Raw genomic sequence first — 17752 nt, 5'->3', positions numbered from 1 at the left:
ATCAATGTATGCTTTGACCAGCCCTCAGATATTGTAGTTGTAGCTGAGGCCTGGAAGAGTTTGGTTCATGTTATCGACTTTTCGAGGAAGACGTTGTTTTCTGCTCTGCGAAAGCAAATACACTTTACATGCACTTCCAAAGGAACAGTGCTCTGTTACTCAGTACTCAGTAAATTTTGATTAATTTGATAATGCTTGCAGCTACAAATAACAGTGTATTACATAAACTTTTTTTTTTAAGCCAGAAAAGCTGAATCCCGCCCCATAGCCGATTCTTTCATTCTGTAAACACTAAACCCAAGTGTTGGTGGCACAACCTTAAAGATATTGCTGTTTGTCACGATCAGATCTATCCGAGCAGGTGACTGATGTGCTGGGTGCCTAAATTTCGGCTGTGCTGAGTGTTGATGGTGTTTCCTTGTTTGCTGTTGATCTGTGTGCAGATTGTGATTGTGCAGTTTGGGGGCAAGCCCTTCAGTTGTGCCCCTCTCAATATGGAGCAATGGCTGTGGTGCCTCTTCGTGGGAGTTGGAGAGCTGCTGTGGGGTCAGGTAGGAGAGTAAGAGTCAAAAAACGAAGGAGACCGACTATCAAACATTGTGTGAATATTTGAACAAGGTGTCGAATATTTCATCAAGTTTAAGATCTTCAAAAAGTTTATGACATTTTATTCCCCAAAAGAACCTGATTAATTGGCTGATATTTGACTATTTTAAGATGATATTTTTATATTAAGATTAAATATAAGATTATATTTAAGACTATTTTAAGATCAACTGATAACTGTGCCAAATTGCCTGATAAACCCAAGTGGTAATCCTGCCTTGTCACATATGAACATTATATCACACGATAAGTGTTTTGAGTGAACTTTAAGAAAACTTTGTATTGAATAAATCTTTATTTTGTGATCATCTTATTTGCTTTTAATCAATTCTATTATACAGTACCCCTTACAAAAAAGTTAATTTTATTAAGTATACTTAAAGGTGCAGTCTGTAAGAATGACAACTAGTGGTCGAAATGGGTACTGCAGTCCAATTCACAATATCAGAGATCGTCGTTTCTCCTGCCACCTGCTCCTCAGACTGAACAGCGCTCTCACGGGTTGCCAGTTTGAGCACCGCAACAGGAACGAGCGCAATGGACAATGAAAATTGGCAAATTGGCAACGTGCAGTATCACAGACCAAAACAAAAACAAACACAAACATTCCAGCCTGGAAACGCACTTTACAATAATCAATGTACTAGTAGTATACTTGTAAGTGTACTATTTCAGTACTACTTTGGACTAAATTGGCCCACTTTTTAGTGTATAAAATTATACTTTAAGTGTTACAATAGTAAACTTTGAATACAAAACTAGTTTACAACTATGTTTTTAAAATGTACTACAACTATAATACAAGTGAACTTATAGGTTTACTGATAGTTTACTAATTAAGTATTTGTAGCACATTTTTTAGTTTATAAAAGTACACTTTTAAGTAGTTTAGTAGGGTGTTTAGTAGTTTTATACTGCAAGTATACTTGTAAGTTTTCTTTAGCTGAACATAACATTATACTTATAGTTTACTATATGAATTATTTTTGCTCTTTAAGTATACTACTACGCCCCTATTTAGGTATTCTTTTCATACATGAAATATATCTTTAACTGTACTTCAAATCTTTCCCTGCCGGCGTTTTTTTTATTTGATAGCCAGCACCAGCAGAATATGTTGTTGTATATATGAACATACAGTATATAAAAAGAAAGAACAGAACCTCTGCTTGAAAAAAATATTATTTAACACTTGAATTGGGGTGTTTCACAAAAAGAGCAGCATTTTGAACAAAAAGCCGAGAAAATGGTGTTTACATCTGGATCAGATTCAGTGTGATGATCAAAACATAGATTGAGTCCATCAACACCCTCAAAGCTTCACAGTCCTGTATCTCTTCCTGGGTCGACATTTCATTCGTCAACGTTTGGTGGTTTTGATTTATATGCTGTTTAATATCTGATCACATTAGATTACATGCACATAAGCAATGCTTCTAAAGCTTGTTTCTGCTATTTCTTCTGCTTCTTCTTTTTAGTGGTGTCTTTAAAGCCATTGTGGACGTTATTGAGTTCACTCATTCAATCCCACATTGCACTGCATTAACGAATGTACAACCGATGTACCTTCAACGACTGTCCAAATTCGCTCACTCCTTTTCATTCACTCCTTCAAGTGAACAGTATTAGTGGACTAACGTAAGGAATAGTTAATGAGGGTTTAGGGGGCGATTTCGGATTCAGCCATTGACTATGTACACTTCCAGTGGACTACACAAAAATTCACATTCTCAGAATTAGAAACATATCTCTTTTCTTTATATATCAATATTTTCAAATGTGTTAGTTTATAAGTAAATCTATGTGGGAAAAAAAGTATTTAATAAGCTATTCAATGAAAAGAGTAAACAGCTATAAGCCAAGTATCCTTAGAACACTTAATTATTCTTTTAAGTATTTTGATCAAAAGATTGAGTACAAGTATAGGCTAAGCATACATTCTTATTTTAGTTTATAAGAACTATACTAATAGCAAATTTTTTTGTTAGGGACAACACATTGCCAAAAATATGTGGACACACACTCACATGTGCCAGATGCTTTAATTTCAAACCAAGAAACATTCATTTGGAGTTAGTACTCCTTTTATTGCTATTACAAGCTTCTGTACTTTAGACTTTTTTTCTACTAGATGTTGGAATATAGCCGTGTGAATTTGTTCTCTTTAAAACACAAGAACATCGGTGAGGTCAGGCACTGATGTTGGGTAATGAGGTCTGGCTCAAGGATGTATTCTTGATTTTAAGCACCTGAATGACCAAACCGTTATGCGATTTTTTATAAAAACGGTACTCAGAAAATATCCCTATTACCTGACTGATATTATGTGCCACAAATTCTTTAACTACTCGAAACCATTTTTTAAAAGTACTTTCTGCTTGTCAATCATTTTGCATATTCGCTGGGCAGTCCATATATGGGCATCAGGAAGCTTAGAGCTTGGTAGATAAAGTGGATCACGCAACTTAATGGGATAGTTCAACTAAAAGATTCATCATTTACTCAAGTTGTTCCAAACCTGTATGAATTTATTTCTTCTGCTGAACACAAAAGAAGATATTTTGAAGAATATGGGTAACAAAAAAGTTGATGGGCCCCATTGACCTCCATAGTATGGGGGGGAAAAAATACTATGGAAATCAATGGGGCTCATCAACTGTTATGTTACTGACATTCTTCAAAATATATTTTGTGTTCGGAAGAAGAAAGTTTATACAGGTTTAGAACAACTTGAGAGTGAGTAAATGATGACAAAATTTTAATCTTTGGGTGAACTATCCCTTTAAGCACCAATTCCTTTATACCAATAGTCGCATCCTGGCACTGCATGTGACTTGAGAATGTGGTTCCTCGGACTTGATAGAGGTGAACAGTGTTTGACACTAGGGATGCGCCAATATTAAAGATCTAGCCAGTATGATAAGCTGATAATTATGTTGATGTTACAGATGATAATATATCGCTGATCAAATATTTTTAACTTGACTATTCTATTCTAACTTTGACTATTTTGTCAAAATAAACTTAAAATAAAACAAAAATCAGTTGTTTTAAATACTATATTTAGCAAAAAAATCACTTTACACAATTGTACTGAATGAAATTTGGAAAAGGAGCACGCACAGTTACTGTAAATGTCCTATATACGACCATTCAAAAAATTGGGGTCAGTAAGATTCTTTTAGTCTCCTGCTCAACAAGGCTGCATTTGTTTGATCAAAAATATAGCAAAAACAGTAACATTGGGAAGTATTATTACAATTTAAAAGTGTTCTATTTTAATAGCCATTTTCTATGTTAATATATTTTAAACTGTAATTTATTCCAGTTATCAATATATGATTTTGAGGATCTCAGCTTTATCTTTGTAGGGCGGGGTTTTGGAATGAAGGGGCATGTCTAATTCAGTGGCTAAATCTGACAGAAGTTCCAGAATGGCAGCACTTTTAATTAGAAGGGATGTCTACGCATTTTTGCCAATGTATTTTTATCTTCTGTATATCGACCAATGGCCACAGTCACATCGCTCATTCCACTCCTCTTAAACTAATTCTCCTCTTCATCTCAGGTGATCGCCACAGTGCCCACTAGTCACCTGAAGTGTCTGAAGGAGGCAGGCCAAGGGCGGGGGGCAGACGAGATGACGGAGGACGAGCTGGCCGAGGACGAGGAGGAGATCGACCATGCTGAGAGAGAGCTACGCAGGGGGCAGATCCTCTGGTTTAGAGGCCTTAACCGTATCCAGACTCAGGTGCTGTACATGAGACCCCTTACCTCTGATCAGTCAATCGCTGTGGTAGAGCTAGTTAGAGCACTAGTCACATAAGATAATTTCCACAGACAGTAGAGCTAGTCTCTTCAAAGAATGCTCTTTTGCTTTTCCTTTGGTTTTGTCCTCTTCTCCCTCTAGACCCTCTCTGAGTCACCAACATAGCTCATCCTTGCCTTCTCCTTTTCCCTTTCCTCCTCTCCTTCGCTACTCTATCTCTGTCTCTGCTGCCTACTTTTGGGACCCTCTCTAAATGAGTATAGATTTCCCCTAACAAGAATCTATAACATTCCCCCCTCCCGTGCCCAGAGCTCTGTTTTGTCACTCTATTATTTAACTTGAGCCCTTTAAAGTCCTAATTTATTGCTTGGTAACTCATTTGCCTCAGAGTCACAGCATAGAATCAGTCGCATCCTGGCGCGCTGCATGGGACTTGAGAATGTTGCTCCTCAGACTTTATAGAGATTTATAGATTTGATGAGGATCTGAACAATGTTTGACTGTAGAGATGCGCCGATTTTAAAGATCTGGCCAATGCGATAAGCTGATAACTACTGTTATGCTGTGGTTGATATTAAAGTTCTATACATTTTGTCTAAATATATTTTAATTTGTTTAAATTATAAAAGTGAATTTAGACACCACGACATTATAATGTACAGTATGAAATTTGGGGTTCAAAAGTTTAGACCGTTTTTTAAAGGTCTCTTATGCTCAGCACACTGCAAAAAATATTGCTGCAATTAGTTATAACAGATAACAAAACAAAAATAACTTAGTTTTAAGTCAAGCACGAACACATACTTTTGAAAGTTGAAACAACTCATTATTTTTTCTAATGTTGAATTTTAAGTTGTGATAAATAATCACAGCAATCAAATTGTTTACATTTGTTGCATTTATTTGATAAAAAAAAGACAGAAATATTGTCAAATATTTTTACTATTTAAAATAATTTTTCTAGTTTAATATAGTAAGTAAAAACATGATATAGTCTTTAAAGGCAACGCTGAATTTTCAGCCTATTTTGATGCTCAAGAAACATTTCATATTATTATCAATATTATTATACAGTTTTTGTGGAAACCTTGATACATTTTTCTCAGGATTATTTGATGAATCAGTTAAAAAGAACAGCATTTATTTGAAATAGAAATCTTTTGTTACATTATAAATGTCTGTACTGTCACTTTTGATCAATTGAATGCATCCTCGCTGAATAAAAGTAATTTCTTCTTGCTGAATTTGAGTCTTATCAAGGCTTGTAGTAGGCTATTATTATAATAATTGTGTCCACCTTAGTTACAATACTTTGGAGACTTTGGTGAGAAGAATAGATTAGAAATACTTATTGTTATTGAACTTGGTCATGTGTCTAGTATATTTGTGCATATTGCCTTTTTCAATTTCAATGGCTCAGCTGAAAATCTCTTTTGATTTGATCTGTTATCTATAATTAACCAAATGTTCATTATACTCTCTTGTTTCTCTGTCCATTCCTTTTCACTATCTCTTTCTCTACAATTTTCAACCTTCACGGAACCTCAGCTCACAGGGTTGTTGTTGTTTAGATGTTGTTGTTTTTTGTTGCTAATTACTGTAGTAGTTTGATTTGAGGCCAATGCTGAATGAATTTCCTTGAGTGGAATTGTACTAATTCTAATCGTAGTTCTCAGTCCGAACTCTATCTTTGACTTTAGTTGAAGGATCTATTGTGGGGGACTTTTTTGGACATTTTATTTTTTTCTGAGCAGAACTACGCTAGTAGGCACATACACGACAATGAAGTTTATCTAATTTATAGAGTAAGTGGGCCGTGATGCCTGTTGGTTTATGGCTCTGTAACTTCAGAAAGAGATTTTATAATAGAATGCTCTCAAAGCACATGCACATGCTAGCACAAACACTTATATGCTCAGTCCAGTCTAGCACTCACTCTTTTTGGCCATGTTCTTGCTAATATTTACCATCAGTGAGCAGACTTGATGGGATGGTAGTGCATTATAAAGATATTTCTTTAAAATTTGGAGTGCCCGGTATAGATTGCTGAAGTGCTTGTAAAGCTTTCTTACAAGGTTTCCATCGATTCCCTGCTGCTCGACAGAGAGTAGGCAAAACACGACACACATTATAGCGGCTGGCCTTATATCATCATTCAGCCTAATCTAATGACGGCTTTAATCCAGCATGGCTCCACTGAGAAGAGCACCTCCATTTCTCAGTGTTGTGTTTTTGACATCGGGTACTTGCAGATTAATTATTAATGAGGTCTTACGCAAGATGATTGCAAATTCTTACGGCATTTCCCATTTTGGTTTGGCCTGGTTCAACTCGCATGTAAAATTGATTCAGTGAGTTTTAGAAAAGTGAATCATTTCGGGTGGTGTGGTTGCAGAGATATCCATTTGTTGTAAGCTTTTATTGCAAAATTATATTTTGAGAACTTATCTTGTGTCTATTTGATCATTTAAAGGAGCCATTTAGAAACAAAACCATAACGCAATGACATCCGTTCTCAATATTTGTCGGGGTAACATAATCCTAGAAATTAACTGACAAATTAAGTGTGTGTGTTTGTTTAGAGTGAACGTTTGCAAACCATTTCTTGAGTGATGGTTATATTAAAGATTTTATTTTATTTTATTGGAAATGATTGAATAGTGGAAAGTGGTCTTAATGTGACCGTTCTTGGTGGTCAGCGAAAAGATGTTTTAGTGGCAGAGCAACTTACTACATTTTGATGAAAGATCATAAAGACTTGTTATATATGAATAATCTTAATAAGATCAAGACTGTTTTCAAAGAAATTAATTTGGGTCAATTTTGATTTCATCTTGATCCTGGTTGCAGGTCATAAAAGGGATAGTTCGCCCAAAAATGAAAACTTTTACTCATCATTTACTCATCCTCATGTTGTTCTATGTGTGACTTTCTTCTGTAGAACAAAAATAGAGAAATTTTGAAGAATACTTATGCTAGTTATAGTGACCTAATCTTTGCAGCCTAAAAAAAGGACAAAAACACAATAAAAGTAGCATAACAGTGGTCCATACAACTCAATTTCAAGGAGCCAATCAAAAGCTTTGTGTTAAGGAACAGACTGAAAAAAAAAAGTATGTTCCATAGCACAAAAAAAACCTCATATGGGTTTGAATGACACCTGGGAAAGCAAATAATGACAGAATTTTCATTTTTGGGTGAACTATCCCTTAATGTTAAAAGATGTACCTCTTAGTACACAATACCAACTTAGCTTTCTTTTCTCCTACCGGTTGTATAATTACAAGCATATTTTCTTCTCGCTCTGCTCCCTCCTTCCTCCTCTTTCTCTCTCTCTCTTTCTTACTGTGAAGTGTGTATATGATGTGGTTCTCTCTCTCTCCTGCAGATGGAGGTAGTGAGTACGTTCAAGAGAAGTGGTTCGTTTCAGGGTGCAGTGAGACGTCGATCCTCAGTGCTCAGCCAGCTCCATGACGTAACCAATATTTCTACCCCCACTCATGTAGTTCTCTCCACTGCCAATGCAAGCGCCGCTCCCGGGAGTGAGTTCCCTGCTTTCCCTACCTGTGTCAGACACACTTTAAACACTCACAAAACATGATCTCTCACAAACACACTCACACACCGCACCAGGCATTCCACCTCACACACACAGCAGCACATGCAACACCCCACCGTGTGTGCCGTGGAAATACTGTTGTGTATTTGAAACCTTCTCTGTAGTCGTCTCTCTGTGGTTGAGTGGCTCTTTGCAAGATAGCCTGACAGGCTTTGACTGATCCTCTATGGGCCGCCGTTTGTGTCTCCTTCCCGAGTCCCTCCTCTCCTTCTCTCGATCTCTGTGTGCTGTGCTGTGTCGGGCCTTTTCTCTTGCTGTTGGGTTCCTCTTTGTTGTCTGAAGGTGTTGGTTTTGTTTTCAAATCCCTGTTTCTCGATAAGCCGTTCTCTGTCTTCTCTCTGTCTAAAACTAAACCGATAATGTACAACAGAATGTGTAAAAAAAAACACATTAGAACTTTTTTCTTTGACTCGAATCTGGTTTATTTTTTTAAAGCTGAAGTGGTTGTTATGTTGTTGTTGTGAGCAAATGGGATTGCAAAAATAGTGAGTGATCAATTTCATGAGCATCAACCATCGGTTGGACAAACAGATAGTCCCTCCCCCAATCCCATGCTATTGGTTGATACAATATTATTTTAACTGCATCACAGAGACACATTGTTTGTATTTTCCATACAAATTAACCTACTCATGACTTATTTATAGTTGTCTGTAGATGATTAATGTAAATTAAATAATTGCATAACTGCATCTAATACTTCAATCAAATAATTTAATTACTAATAAATCTCTGGACATTGATTAATGCTCCGGTGTTGAACCTGTATTTAGTCCAAACATCCACACAGAGAATACAGAGAGTACATGGCACTCATTTATTTTCCGAGAGGCTTCTGTTGTCAAGCGTGGTTTGCTAAAAAGATGAGGTTTTACAGTAAGCAGAGGTAGTCAATGTGCTGCACTGCTATGGCTTTTGAGCCTACACAGGGGTAAACCTTCGAGTATAAGCCCTATAAGGTTCTTCTCCCTCTGACATTTCTCTCTCCCTATCCCCCTCTCTGTCTCTCTCTTTCTCTCTCTCTCTCTCTTCCATTCTTTTCCCTCTATTACTTTTTTCCAGATAATGCATCTTGTATTTTCCATCATGAGACTGTGTGAAAGCATCCTCTAATGTCTCTCTGCTACTGACTGCATCTCCCTTCCACAGATCCTCAAAATCGTTTTCTCTGTCCCATGATTCACATGGTTCACGGCTCAAATCTATTTTTACCTGTCTCCTGTTCTCTCCTCTGTAGGCATCTTCTAAACTCTTCTAAAGTAACAAACAGTCTTTCATTTTCTCTGTCAAAGTAGTACATTACCATATGTCTAGATATCGTTCTTTAAAGGAATCAAAACGAGGGTTTAAATCAAGTTCAGCTCGATTGATAGCATCTGTGTAATGCTGTTGAAAATATCAACTTGTTTTAAAAATAAAGCAAACAGATGCTGTCGATTGTGTGATAGTCAAGTCAAAAATTTTAATTTTGTCCTAAAAATACATTTACTCAAACTCATGTTGTTCCTGTATGGCTTTCTTTCATATGTGGAACATAAAAATGTTTTGAAGAATGTTCACACTGCTCTTCCATACAGTCAGAGTGGATGGTGACCAACTGCTTCATTAAAAGCATTATAATAGTAATTAAACACTTAAAATCTTGAAACAAAAAAAAAAAACTTGAAAGTTCTATATAGTCACCATTCACTTTTATTGAATGGAAAAAAAGGAGTTTGGACTTGGACAGCTTTGTGGTCAACAGAAGACATAAAATCATACAGGTTTTAAATGACATGAGGGTGAATAAATGATGACGAAATTATAATTGAACTTAAAGAACAATAATTATAATTTGAGTGAAATCATAACTTGTTTCGAACCCAAAATACTTTTAATAAACTCTAATAGTACTTTAATAAACTCTAATAGTACTTTAATAGACTCTAATATACTTTAATAAACTCTAATAGTACTTTAAAAAACTCTAATAGTACTTTAATAAAGATTTTAAGAACTTATAGGTATACAGTATTTTCTTTTTCTGGAATTAGTGGACTAACTGATTCTTTATCAATACTAGATTTCTCCATCTTTGTGGTATTTTTCTATTTCAGGCAAGAAATTGTAAGTTACGACTACCATATATCATTGCGGTTGACTGCTCTGTGTCATGCTTCATGTGTATCTGTACATTTGTCATCACATTATTTCACTCTCTGTGTGTGTGTACTGTGCTTATGTGGGTGACATGTGCCACTCTACTCACTTAGTCTTTTTTTCAGCTCTATACATCTCTTAATCCTTGTTCTCACGCTAATTTTCTTTGACTTTGACTGAGATTTGTGAACCAAACATTAACTTTTTTCTTTAAACATCATTCTGTCAACCTCATGTTAGAAATAAGACTACAAAAACATTTAGTTGATGTTAGTGTGTTATATCCTTTGTGATGTATATGTTTATACATCAGTAAATATCTTAAAAAATTATTTCATACCATGGATGTAGCTCTTCAGAGAAGAAAACACTTTATTTAGATCAATCATTCATCACAGCGCTCCAAAAACATGCGTTCCCCTCCCCTCCTCCTCACAGCTGTCTCACCCACACACAGATGTTTGTTTAAATAATTTTGACAGATCTACGGATCAAGTTTGTTTTCATTTTAGGTTTTGTAAGATGGGTTTACATTGTAACCCAGAGGTCCAGAAGAGGTGCAGTGCTGCCACTGATAGATTCATGTTTATCTCACTCATTTGCTCAAGCATTTGCCTTGTATGGTAATGGTTAACTGCCTAAAACAGATGGTCACTATCAGTAAGAGAGTCAGTTTATCAAAGTGGGAAGATCCAAGTGACGTTCATTTATTAAAATTTTCCTAGCTTTGATTACTGCCATCTGATAAAAATAGTCATATTCAGTCTCTGTCACTGTGTGAATTCTGCCATCAGATTATACAGAGCATTTTAAACAGTGCATGATAATGCATAAAGATCACTGTAGTTAAATTACTCAAGATGACAATATGTGAGATAAAACATTAGTCAAATTAGGAAAAAAGAATATAAATACAGAATACTCATATTGCTATAATTAAAAATAACTCCTTGCATTGAAAAGTTGCATTGTGAGGAAAAGTGTAGAAAAATTCAAGTTACGTTTTGAGTTGAATTGCATTAATATAAAATACAACAGAACAGAATTCAAAGTATGATTTGTTTTTCTCTAAATGGACTTTGAAAGCACTCTTAAAAGCACTTTGCAGTCATTTCTAAATATAAATTATGTCAAATTTAAGACAGCAGTTAGACATAATGATAATTCACTCTAATTTTTGTCCAGTTTAATTTTTTTTACCATTTATCAAGAATGAAAATAGGGCCGTGTCCTTCGATTTCTCTTTAACGTGTCACAATCTTTATGCATAAACCTCTCTGAATGTATTTTTACAAATTCAACATGAAGTCATCATTTCATCACTGCTTTGTTAACTACTTCCTCTCTTTTCCTGCATCTTATCACTTTGTCTGCTTCAAGTCTTTCTATGTAGCTCTATTTTCATTTCAGACATCTTTTGTTCAGAAGGTTTTTTTTAATAATAAAGTTTTTCCATCAAGCTTTTTTTCTTTGAAGGACACCGTGGGGGAAGACAGTGGATATTAATCTCACATGCTAACATCCAGAGAAAAGAGAAGAAAAAAAAAAACTCAATCAGTTTTAAACAAACACACATTTCCCGAAAGTGGGTGATATACTCGAACGTTTACCTGTATCCATGCAAAAACAGAGAGAGAGAAACTTAAAGAACAAAAATGAAAACAAACAATTTCTCAATTCAGATTTGCATGACTTTTTCTCAACAAACAGGCTCTTTGGAAAAACAGATAAGCACTAAACCAAATGCTTGACCGTCCCTTCCTGTTTGTTTGTTTGTTTGTTTGTTTGTTTGTTTGTTTTGTCTCTTGTAAATTCTTTCTTGGTCATTTTAGCTTCTTTTCCTTTGCTGGGTGAGTGTTGAAATGGGGTTTGGGATGGTCTGCACCGGCCTGTGGCCACAGCAAAGGATTGCACTCTCAAATCTCCTTCCTTCTGAATATATATACACACGAGAGACGCGTGTGTATATGTGCTCCAGCTGCTTTTGATTTACTCTTACAGCATGAGCCTGACTGCTTACCATCATGCATTCAAGTTTTTGAGTTTGACCTCGACTTTCATTGTTTCTGTTCCTGTAACACGACAACGAGACAGCTGCACTGGAATGAGCATTTTGCTTTCTGATTGGTTCCTGTCCTCCTCCTCCTTTTCTCTGCATATAGACTGAGGCAGATCTCATCAACACTCTTCAGCTACTCTTCTCTGTGTCTGTCATCTGCACTCAACTGCTCTGCTGCATGCCAAAAGATGCTCGCATTCTCAATCTCTCTCACTGAATGTGCTTTTCCACACCTCTCTAACCATCTACTACTGAATGTGACATCTGAACACTAATCCAGAGTAGTAGCCCTCATCGAATAGCAAGCAAAATTCCATTTCAGGCCTATGACACTGTACAAAGGTGTGATCCATTTGTGCTGATAAGGTGACTTTTGCAGAAACCAGAGATGCTGTGACCTTGTTTATTGTGCCTGCTCTGTTCTTGTCAGTGTGATAGTGCTTGTTAAGGTCTTCTGTCACACCAGTTGGTGTCATGTAGCCTACAGTAATCAATGGCTCAGTGCCAGGAAGTGACTAGCTTCAGAGAAGTCATCATCATCCATGTAGATGATGTCTCTTGAAATTTTATAACTTATCCTATGGCAGTCAATGTAATCTGAACCTGTGAAGCAATTTATCATATATATAAGCCTACTAGAGTGACAATATATCTGTAGATCATCCGTGTGTGGGTGTTTCTTCAATTATGGGCACTTTTATGTCACATGAGGTGATTCATTTTTTTATTAAAAACCAACAGGTTTAAAAAAATGTATATATATATATATATATATATATATATATATATATATATATATATATATATATATATATATATGAAGGTCACTGGAAAAAGGTCTCTCAAACTTTGATTCCTTGCTAGAAAATATATATATATTTAAAACTATAACCTAAACAAGGAGTGAAATAATCATAGTACATTTCAATATTTATTGTGTCAACATTAATTTTAGATTTTTATACATCTGTCCTTCAGTTGTAGCATAATTTTACCACAGTTCAACACTAATAATGTGGTGTTGTTGTTTTGCAAATTTGCAAAGAGACAAAAATGTCAGTAAAGACACTGCTTGAGATTGTAATGTGATCAGAATATTATTATTGTGCATTATTTCTAATTCCTTGTTATCCAAAAAATGTATTCAAAAAATTCCAATAAATGTTTTTTTTTTACCCACAGAATGTTATTTAAAACAAAACATAACTCGAGATGTGCTGGAAATATTAATGCCTCTCAAGAAAAGAGAATGTATGATTTATGGATGTTTTAAGGGAGTTTATTTCCTAAAAATGCTCATGATTGAAGAAACACCCATATGTTTTATATATCATATTATTATTACTATTATTATTATTATATGTAAATCGTGACAGTATAATACAAACTGGAATAAAACTCAGTTTGCTGATCAGGAAGACAGATAAATCCATAGATAATACATCTCAGCTACAGTATATCTTCACAGCATATGACCTATTTCCACTTATTGGCATTGACATCATTGGCTGATGGCCTCATTACGCATGTTGGCTCCATGGCTTTTGTCATGACATCATGATCACATTACTAAAGTGGCATTGCCTCATTGTTACCACACCCCTGAATGCTGCAAGTACCAATGAGGAGCAAGTCAAAGAGTACCACATAGTGCATCACTGTGTGTGTGTCCTACCTCCATCCCACCAGCCGGACCCCCAGTCATGCATCTGTCTAGTCATCACATCCCCTTTGCTTAGCACTTTGTGGCAGATCCTTATGCATTGTTTCTTCCATTGGCTGTTTGTCTATGTGTGTATCAAGACACCCTCTTTTCTGTCTTTCTTTCATCATCACTACTTAAATTTTCACTACTAATAGGTCGATATACACACGTGGCATATGTTTTGAATTGACTATCTGTTTGGTACTTTGTGTTTTCATTCATCTGTTTGTTTGAGGCCTGGTCTGTTTTCTGTGTTGTGTTTTTGAGAATATCCATCACCTTTATTTTTGAGTGATAACTGTGAACGGACAGCTTGGGTTCATTTCTTGTGTCTTATATTTGGTTTCATTTTGTTTGTCATCTGTCTTTCTTTGAGAAACTCTTAAGATCTGGTTGCACAGCTTAAGTGTAAAGCCTTAGTTTATAGGTATTATAATCTAAATCAGAAATGTGCATTGTGTAATTTCTGCAGTATAAATGCCTAAAACAGAATTGCAATCTGTTTGTTTGAGTGGTGTATCATTGGTGTATCAGTGGTGTATCATCATCATATCATACAATCAGGAATGCTAATATTCAGACCAGAACAGCATGATTCCAAGTATGGTATTGTTTTCATGCAACAATTCAATAAATACAAATTTAAAATGAAGAAACCTAGATTTTAGACCAAATTTTACCAGTTATGTTGCCTATTTTTGCTCCACCAACAGAAATAGTTCCACACAAGCAGCAGGATTAACCATTTTGTCTCCAAGCAACAATCCTGAATAAATCAGTGTTTGTTTGAATAAATTGTTTGAATGAATGATTCAATTACTCACAAAGACAGGTCACTGAAAATTTCACTGAAAGAGTCACTGAAAAATCGCCACCACAACTCGCCAAAGTATACTTGTACACTAGTGTATGAGTAGTATGAAAGTGGATCAGACCGAGCACCACAACACACTTGTAGACAATCAGCAGTAGGGGGCGTATAGACTCATGATGGGGGAGGAGACAGAGAGTGAGCAAGAGGAAGATTTGAAGAAAGACTGTAGAAAGAGAGATGGCTGAGCGACATTACAAAAGAGAAAAGGTCAGAGGAATATCACTGGAAAAGAAGAGTTATGATCAGGCAAGAGCTTTAGGACCCACGTTTCCAGCGCTGGAGAGACCTAAGCAGGAATACCTGAAAACGGACGCCATTGTTGCATTGTTTCTGCTCCATACGTGAGTAAAATTGGTTTTGCTATGTTTCACAGAACCAAGATATGCTGTTGTTGTAATATTAGCTATAGTAACAGGACATTTTTGAGTGTCGTTTTTTGTCTGGAACTGATGTGCTGCTGGCGACTAACATTGAACTCTTGCTTATATATACTCTTGTGTGCTGTATGTTCATTTTTTGTTCCTGTCGTTTGTTCGTCATCTATGCTTTATTTTTCACAAAGCATTATTTTGCTTCCACTCTTGCATTGCGTGTTTGTGCATTTTGGTTGTGGAGCTATGAAGGACCAAATATCAACAGTGTTTCTCAGAAGTAGCTAACTGCACCTTTAAAATCACCACATACGCGTTTTCCAGAAATCCTGTAGAATCAGATCAGATGATGACTTTGAAACTCCAGTGTGTCTTATTTTGTGCCATATCTATCAGACGTTCAGCCAATGGTTACGCACAGAGTGATACAAACAGTGAAATTTCCAGTGATGTCCCATTTATTTGCAATTCTGTTTGTTCCCACTAGAAATTGGACATTGTACCTTTTAGGTACTAAAATAAAATCATTATTGTAGCTACCTAAAACAACTGACACAAACATTTTACAAATTTACAGCAACCTGATCTTGAGCTGTCTGTGCATTATAAGGCATGTTCAGAACAGGTTCTGCAGTCTTTCAGGTCTTTTCTATCACACATGTACTGAGAGATTTCTTTGCTCCCACCCTCCTGTCTCAACCCTCTCTCTGTCTTCACTTCTCCCACTCTGTTTTCTCTCTCTCTGCACCTCATCCCCTCTGTTCCCATGTAGATGCGGGTGGTGAAAGCGTTCCGTAGCTCCCTTTACGACGGAATGGAGAAACCCGCGTCCAGGAATTCCATCCACAACTTCATGGCGCACCCCGAGTTTCTCATCAGTGACTACATCCACAACATCCCGCTGATCGACGACACAGACATTGACGATGAATCGGAGTGGTCGAGGCACAACCACCAATTGCATCCGGCCTTCCGAAAGCCCCCTCCTCCTCCGGTCCAGCCTCCTCAGCGTTCCCATCCACACCCCCGTCCCTACCGCCAGTACAGCCTCCCCACCACACCTAACCGCAACAACAACGCCATTGAGAGCAGCGTCTACCGCATGAACCTCCCCACAGGCCCTGATGGGCACTGGACACCCCCCTCTCGACAGCTGTACCCCCTCCTAGCTCTGGAGACCTCTCTATAACTGACCGCTCTCCAGACCCTAAAAACTCTGATGATGCAGACTTGTGTGGGTCATGCTGGTTGGGGAGGTTCCTACGTACACTTTATAGGTGGTTGACCCTCAACACTAAGACAGGGTCATCCCATTACAACCATCCGCCCTCTACCACCATCCACCGAAAGCACTATCACTCCTCATGTCTCAACAACAGCCCCACAGACAACTCTCCTCTCACTGTGTGGAGAGGAGGCAAGTCTGCTGCGTATCTGTGGTTCCTTTGGACAGACCTAAGAAGGTGAGGAATCCAGACTGATGGATTTTAGTGGTTCTTTAGTGCTGGTGACTATTGACTTCTCGGAATGCAAAGGAATATGTTCCATACGGGTGGAGTAGGGGTCCATTCACTTTACTTTACTTTTTATCGGTGTTACTAAACTCAATATTATTATTGTTATTATCATGTTTGACTTCTTACTATCGCCACCGTCATCTTGAGTGCTCAGATTATCATTGCGATATCACAGAATATGACTTTTATTACTCTGGATAAGCTTTAAAGCATTTTATTTATTTATTCATTTATTTATTGTGATCACCAACATTTAATTTTTATTTTCACTTTGTCTATTTCTCTCTCTCTATGTGTCTGTGTGTGTTGTGTCTGTCCTATAAGCATAAAAGAGCAAGAAAAAAGAAGTACTAACAAAGCAAAGATAATACTAATTTGAATCTTAGACTAATTCAATTATAATGCATCTGCTGATGACAAAAAGAAGACAAATATGTCACCTCATCATTTTAGCGATCATTTTTTTACAGCATTTTATGTTAAAAAAAAGCTGTTATTTGAGGGCAATTTGTAGCTTTACTCTAAGTGAGAGTAAGCTGCTTCTTTTTTTTAAACATCATGCTCTTGATATTTTAAACATTTACACAATATGTTCATGTTTAAAATATGCTACAGGGTAGAGGATTTGGGCAATCCCATCACAGTAATATAATGGACGTGGGTGAAATTATGGTGGTTTTCCATCTCAGCAATGGCAATCAACCTTATGACAAAATGGCCTTGTTAATATTACTTACCTTGTTCAAAGTAGCTGAAATTTAAGGATTTCAGTGGGTTTGCCCAGACTCAACTTTTAATGGTGTCTTTGAATTTTTATTTTTTCATTTTTTTTACATTTAAAGCCATTAAAATCCATGTTGTGCAGTTGACACCAACAAATGCATCAACCCTTTAAACATGTTCAAATAATTCTATTCGTTCAGTACATGCATACCTGCTGGCCCTTTAAATACATTCCCACTCACACTTGCTATCCTCATTCGTGTGAAATATTTATCAGACTGTGTATATATCTGCAGACTGTGGTCACCAGGGTAGGGGAAGCCATCTTATACTGCCACACCATAGTTTAAAAAATTATCAAAGATACTAA

The 17752-nt window shown here is 36.5% G+C and overlaps 1 protein-coding gene across 8 annotated transcripts in view; it reads left to right on the top strand.

Annotated features, from left to right (window-relative positions):
* atp2b3b (ATPase plasma membrane Ca2+ transporting 3b) overlaps nucleotides 1-17549 on the top strand; it is a 59114-nt gene extending 41565 nt beyond the window's left edge. For 3 of the 8 annotated variants that reach the window (XM_077214445.1, XM_077214442.1, XM_077214444.1), the window contains 4 exons: nucleotides 444-551; nucleotides 4175-4357; nucleotides 7764-7917; nucleotides 15915-17549. In XM_077214445.1, the coding sequence (XP_077070560.1) occupies nucleotides 444-551; nucleotides 4175-4357; nucleotides 7764-7917; nucleotides 15915-15940 (471 nt within the window). In that variant the 3' untranslated portion in view covers nucleotides 15941-17549. Of the gene's footprint in view, nucleotides 1-443; nucleotides 552-4174; nucleotides 4358-7763; nucleotides 7994-15914 lie in introns of those variants that run through there. The other 5 variants (XM_077214441.1, XM_077214440.1, XR_013197002.1 and 2 more) reach the window with 4 other exon arrangements.
* The last annotated feature ends 203 nt before the right edge of the window (nucleotides 17550-17752 follow it).

The sequence above is a fragment of the Siphateles boraxobius genome, unplaced genomic scaffold (genome assembly GCF_051911475.1).
Source record: "Siphateles boraxobius isolate OS27281-9 unplaced genomic scaffold, OSU_SipBor_1 68, whole genome shotgun sequence".
Lineage (NCBI taxonomy): Eukaryota > Metazoa > Chordata > Actinopteri > Cypriniformes > Leuciscidae > Siphateles > Siphateles boraxobius.
This window is presented reverse-complemented; position numbering and strand designations above follow the sequence as displayed.